We start from the raw sequence: 6,878 nt of genomic DNA on the forward strand, positions 1-6,878 counted from the left end.
GCGATGGGGTAGTTGGTTTCACGTGATCAAGGACAGTAGTTGTATACTCAATGAAAAAAAATCTAGTAACTGATCAAGAAAATGAGATGGAAGCCACCCTCAAGAGTCAAGATGGAATTTATAAGCTCAACACTGACGGTGCAGTTCATCAAGGTACAAATATAACTTCTGCAGGTGGGCTGGTAAAAGATTCGAAAGGTGTATGATTGTTTGGTTTTAACACAAGTATTGGTTCATGTTCAGTTTTGAACTCTGAATTATGGCCATTTATGATGGGATGAAGCTGGCATGGAATCATGGTATTAGGAAGTTAATTGTTGAGAGTAACAGCTTATCTGCTGTTAATTTAATTATGGAAATGAAAAGAATCGATGTTCCAAATTTGGTCCGGGATATTAGACATATGATGGGTCGAAGTTGAGAAATCAAATTGTAGTACATTTCTTTTATTGCTAATCGGGCTGCTGATATAATATCTAAAACAGCTAGAAATTATAGTCCAAGTTTTTACATCTTTGATCAACCTACTGAGGAAGTTTCTCAAGTACTCTTCCAAGACTTTATAGCGATTGCTGAAAGCTTTACCATGTAATATTGCTTGATTTTTGTACGTAGCTTCTTTCTTTTTCCACCAAAAAGAAATTGCACGAAAACTATAATTTGATTAAAAAAAAAAAAGACAAACGAACGAACAATTGCAGGCTAAGAACAAAATAATGCAAAGCAAACGTTGTTGAGCCGCCAGTTTTGTAGCCCATTTACTTTGTTATTAATATTAACAGTATTTGATAAGCACTGAGTGTGGCAATGAAACTAACATGGAGCTGAAGTTTGAACTTGTCTGAAATTTTTTTTCTCCCAAAATGTGACTTTTTTTAAAAGTTTGATCAAACCCCAATTATGTAAACGGCGCTGGCTGTTTTTGTTTACTTGCTAGCTCCAGCTCCTGCGGATCTGTATTTGTAGCGCATGGCCCAGAAAAGGTAATGCAAGAAATTCAGTGTGCTGAGCACGCACATGAGCCAGTAGAATCTGTCGAGATGGTATCGGTTTATTGTATAACCAGACAGCCATGGAGAGTGGCCTGAGTTACCAGTCACGTTGTTTACTATCGATACAATCACTGAGCTTAAATAATACCCCATTGCTAAAGAAGCCCAGGAAAGGGAAGTAGCCAATGATCTCATGCTTGACGGTGCTTCAGTGAAGAAAAATTCTAGTAGCCCTGCCAAGGTGAAAAGATCAGCTGAACCTAAGAACAGATACTGCAAAGCAATCCAGAAAAAGGTGATGGGTAATGGAGCTGTTGAGTCGAGTAGGCCTGAGTCGGTTGCTACTCTTTTTCGTTTGATTTCCACAAGTGCGGCCACTGCCATGGATATTATGGAAAGGAATAAACCGATTCCGATTCGTTGCAAATGAGTTATGCCCATCTCGGTGTTGGTTACCCTTCGAGCAAATGGGATGATCAAGTGGTCGTAAACTGGGGCTAGGATCATGATGAACACTACAGGGAAAACCGGTAGTGAAGCTGGTGGGATTTTCAATGAACCCAGCTTGGTGTCCATGGAAGCGGCTTGTTCGACCGAGAATGTCGAGAGCTGAGCTAGGCAGCAGTTGAGGACGATGGTGCAAGCAAATATGGGGAGGATTTTTAGCACGATCTTGACGTCTTCTACTTGGTTCACCGTGCATTCGAGTGCTGGGTGAGCTGGCTTGTTCACCACAGCTCTGTTTAGGAATTTAAGGCTTTGGGTTGGGATTTCATCTGTTTGTTTAGTATTTTCTTCTGGTTCCTTGTTGGTTTCAGGTTCGTAAGAAGGGCTTGCAGAGAGGTTAGCAATTGCATTGCTTGAGTTTCTGCTCATGCAACCGTTCAGCATAGCTGCAACCAGTACCTGTAATGAAATGGAAGTGTTATAGACCAACATCTATTGGATCAAACCATGGAAAGGAAAAAAAAAGTGTAAATTTACCTTGCAAATGGTTGTAAGTGGGCTGCCAGAGGGTATTTTGTTCCTATAAAAGGTAGAGCCAAAGAAGAAGATTGGAATTGACACCAATATTGCAATGGTGGAGATGGCAAAACCCCACTCCCATCCCTTATTATCTTCAACCCACACAACAAATGTGACAGCAATAAGGGCACCAAATGAGAGACAAAAGACAAAGTAGTTGAAGAAAGTAGATCTTTGCTTCCTTCCTTGTGGAGTGTTTTCATCAAACTGCTCAGCACCATGAGTTGGTAAGGACCCTTTATCCCTCCAACACCTAGTGCCACTAGATAAAGGCCTATGAACAGCATAGCTGCTTTCCCACCATCAATTTCCTGGCATGGCATAGATGGGGTGGTGGATGGATCACATGTTGGAGGCTTTAAGGAAGGTGTCCGAGCTTGGATGGTAAGAATGATCAAGCCCTGTTTCGGTAGCAGCAATTGGTTAGACATATATATATATATAGAGAGAGAGAGAGAGAGAGCACGTAAATATATAGTTCCAGCAATGAATTCAAACAACTTATGATGGTCATTTTCAAGCATTTCTTGTCATTAACTTTTTTAAGGGCGCCTACACCAAGACCAAACCAGTTAACCACTTTCCCTATCTGATTTCAACATCCAAAACCAAAAAGCCTAAGAATAGGGTCATTGTATATGGTCCAAACTCATCAAAAAGTGGGTCCGTTTGATCTCATATTAAGCCATACACAAGATTTTGGACTGCGATGCTGAAACTTCAATATGTCATTTATGAAGAAGCTGGGGTGTTGGCTACTTGGCTCTTTCAAAGTTGAGTCAGTAGCCATTCATGCATGTGGTTCATGAACCTGCCCAACATGAGCAACTATACCACTTCTGTACTTTCAGATAAGATCCCATTTGAGGAAAGAAATATGGGAATCGTATCTTAGAGGTAGACAGCACTATGTCATCGAGATAAAAGTGTTATCAAGCACCCAAAGCTTCGACGATTTGACATTCATATGGCACCTGTCTAGCAAAAGCCATAACCACCTGTCGCGTTGGCTTTATCGTGTGCTTTATTAGATACTATTGAAGATCAATAAGACAAGATAGATGTTACCATCTGTGCTGAATTTGAGAAAACAAAAGTATCCTCTTGTTGCAACGCGTACGCCACATAATACTTTTACCCTCCCCCCCCCCCTTTTTAAGGCCAAGGCGTTGGCTTCCATTGGCTTACGTTCCAGGGGGACCCCAACACAAACACTGGCCTACTCCACGCCCCCACGTCTGAAGTTTGTCATTTTATATAAAATTTGATGCTCTTTTGAAGAATATTTCAAAGCCTTAACCAACATAATCAATAGTTGTTGTAAGCTTTTTTTTCATATGATGAAAGATGATAAACAGACCCTTTTATTGGTTTTTGTTTTGTTTTTGGGGTCTGAGAGAAGAAAAAGAGAGAAATTTATGGGACATTTATCACGAACACCTCGATGGTTGTACCTAAACAGACGGTGTTCCTTGGATCTATATGCCAAAGAGCTTGCGCCTGTGACAGGCCCTTAGGCCTTTAATGCTTCTACACACGGATTTTTGTCTTTATTTTTCTTTTAAAACGGTATCCCATATCAGGTTTCATGCAAAAAATAATAATAATGCAAGTGACATGCAAACTACGGGAAAAAAAAACAAGTTTCAGAAACGGTGAAATTAGTACCAGGAATTCGATGAGTGCGCTTATGAGGTAGATGTGGTAAGTGGTGAAGAAGGCATCAGACAAGAAGCCACCAAGGAGAGCCAAAAGGAAAGCAGTTCCCATGAAATTGGTGACATTGTTTGCAGATTTTGATGGAGATAAGTGCATGTACTTTGACAGATACAGCACCAGGTTGCTTGCATTTGCCAAGTAGGCCAAGTTCTCCAGCACTTCCACAACTACACACAAACACATAGGATCCATCATTAGAACCATATGATAGAACTATAAAAATTAAAAAGAAGATAAAAATAGCATTTGTGGGAGTGAAGACTAACCCAAGGCAAAGGAAGCAGCAAGCATGCCACCATGTTTGCCCCTTAAAGCAGGCTTATTCCTCCAATCCACATACCCTTCCCATCTGGTATTCTGATACCCTCCTTCCTACATTAAAAACTCATCATAAAAAAAGAGTTAGTAACTAAGAAATTTCTTCTTGTGTTTCTGTTAGAATGAAACAAAAAGGCAAGAACAAAGAGAAAAGGGGAACCCACCATTGCTTTTTTTGTTTTTGAACTTGTATAGGATATGAGGTGAGAGAAGTGAAGATTTGAGTTGAAAAGCAAGGGGGGATGAGTGGTGGGGGTATTTAAAGAGCATTAGATTCAACTTGGAGGGAGAGAATGGTCTAAAAAGCCATTTAGAAAATGACTTTGATGGATCCCCCTTTGGAACTCCTTTTGCGTTTACTAAGAATTCTTCTTTTCTATTTTGCACTTTCTTATTCAAACAGACCCCCCCCCCTTTTTCTTTAATGCATTAAAGTCAAGACTACTCTATCTCCATGTGAATACACAGGTTCTTATTATCAAACATTACTTACTATAGGTTACAATTAAATACTAGGTGAGAAGTATCCGATCCTCTTCGAAGTGTCTAAATTATTATAAACAAAATTAACCATGGCAAAATTTAAAATAAATATAACTTGAACAAAAATAATAGTAAATAAAAATGCATTAATTAAAACATAATTAAGATAAAGAACACGTAACAACAACATAACCCTGTGATCTCGAGCCTTGACTTTTATGAGTTGAGGAATTTATGAAGTAGATAAGGATTGAGCAATGCATATAACCAAAATTCATCTATTTTTTACACACATAAAATCAATCCATGACGCAATTTGAAAATAAATTATTAAAAGAAGCAATGGATTTATTTATTTATCATTATTATTACTGAAAGACAGTATGACCACCGTATGAGGGATAAAAGGAATAGTGATGAAAGATGCAAATTGAGTCAAAATTTCGCATCATCTTAAGTTATATATCAACTTATAATTTGAATGAAGAAACAACTGAGAGAAATATTATTTATTATATTTACTCATAGTTTTAATATCTCAACTTTAATCTCATAAATTTTACTTCTTTTACTTTTATGATATTATTAATTTTGATTTTATGAGTTATTTTCATTAAAGTGATTTTTTTCTTTAAAAAATTTTAAACATTCTATTAACATATAAATTTATTATCGATTTAACATTGTTGATTAGATTTTAACATTACTTTAATTGTGTGATTGAATATATTTTTTAAAAAAAATAGTGTGAGGGACCAATTTATATCAAATTAAGTAAAGAGATTAAATCTCAAATTTTAATACAATAGAGGATTAAAACCATAATTAAACTAGCAGATGGAAATACTTAATCTGTCGATTACTCTTAAAATTATAAGTACTCTTCACAACATATAGCGACGACGGCCATGTGATATTTATAGTTTGTGCTTTAACATAATGTTTTTTTTTCAGAATTGACATAATTATTACAACTTTTATTGACAAAAAAATATTACAATTTTTGGAAATCTTTATATATTACAAAAACGAGCAATATTGTTTCTATAATATATATATATAGTTTCAAAATCAACGGTTACGAGGTAAAGTTAATTAAATGATTTGTAATTAGTTAAAATATGACTTGATATTTTTAAATGACGTAATTTATTCATTTGATTTGTTGTATTTTAAAATATTAAAATTGATAAATTTAATCAGAAATTGGGTTAGGTTAAAAAGCAACTATTTATACTTTATAAAATTTATTCCATGTCACGTCATATTTTAAATTAATGTAATATTATTTACTTGAGTTTATCTCATTAACTGAACAAATACTTTTTCAAGTACTACGAAAATGATATTTTGCCCATTTTTCTAATGTGTAGGGGCATTTTTCCTTATTTCAAACATGCGTAAACCTATACATAGGCCAAAACACACTCATGGACTCAAACATTACGTCTACCGTGTCAATTCTTTAATTACTTGTTTCGAGGAAATGTTTATACTTAAGGTTATATGCACCAACGTCAGTGTATATCGTGTGGTAATAAGCTTGATGCTAGGTTCTAAGTATGTTTGAATATTGTGAACGAAGAAAATAAAATTGGGAGAGTTTTGTATATTATTCGAAGGTTTGATTTAACTTAATTTTGAATTTAATTGAAATTCAATATAACTATTAAGTACTAAAAAAAGAAAATATTTTAATAATTGAATTAGTGGTTGAATCGATTAATTATTGATTTTCTGTTCCATCATTATTTTTCTTTATTGGTTTTGAGTGGTTGACTCAAAATCAACCCTTGTCTAAAGTCTAAACTGGTATTCCAATCCCATTAAAAAGATATATGCAATAGTGGAATGGGTAAAAAAATGGGGCAAAATACCAAAAAAAAGCCACTTTTTTTTAAAATTTACCGAAATGGGCCTGATATTTTATTATTTACCGGAATGGGCCATTTTTCTCCAAATTGCGTCCACATCAGCGCGAAGTCAGAAGACGTGTCAGCAAAGCGCTCTGACGTGGACACGATCTGCTGCCACATAGCGCACCCCTGGGGACGCGTTTTCCCTGTTTTTCCCATGTTAGGTTTTTGGTTTTTAGGGTTAGGGCTTCGGGTTTTAGGATTTTTAGGGTTTTTGAGAAAAAAGTAAACAAATAAGGGATTAGGGTTTAGGGTTTCCTAATTAAATTAATTATAATTTATTCAAAATTGGATTACGTTTCGTGTTTATGGGTTTTTAAGATAAATCAAAGCAGGATGCTTTATCAGAAGAATTTCTATTTTATTACATCAAAGATTATCAAAATATTCAAAATGTTTGTACAAATATATTAAAATAAAAATC

At 35.5% G+C, this 6,878-nt stretch overlaps 1 protein-coding gene across 1 annotated transcript; it reads right to left on the reverse strand.

Moving 5' to 3' along the window:
- Positions 1 to 642: 642 nt before the first annotated feature.
- LOC107918724 (protein NRT1/ PTR FAMILY 4.6-like) lies at positions 643 to 4,369 on the reverse strand. Its single transcript, XM_016848311.2, is given in 6 exon segments — positions 643 to 1,898; positions 1,977 to 2,260; positions 2,263 to 2,419; positions 3,687 to 3,904; positions 4,004 to 4,109; positions 4,220 to 4,369. Coding segments are annotated over 6 exon segments (1,740 nt in total). The 5' UTR covers positions 4,223 to 4,369; the 3' UTR covers positions 643 to 926.
- Positions 4,370 to 6,878: the final 2,509 nt, after the last annotated feature.

The sequence above is a fragment of the Gossypium hirsutum genome, chromosome D13, assembly GCF_007990345.1.
Source record: "Gossypium hirsutum isolate 1008001.06 chromosome D13, Gossypium_hirsutum_v2.1, whole genome shotgun sequence".
NCBI classification, from domain to species: Eukaryota; Viridiplantae; Streptophyta; class Magnoliopsida; order Malvales; family Malvaceae; genus Gossypium; species Gossypium hirsutum.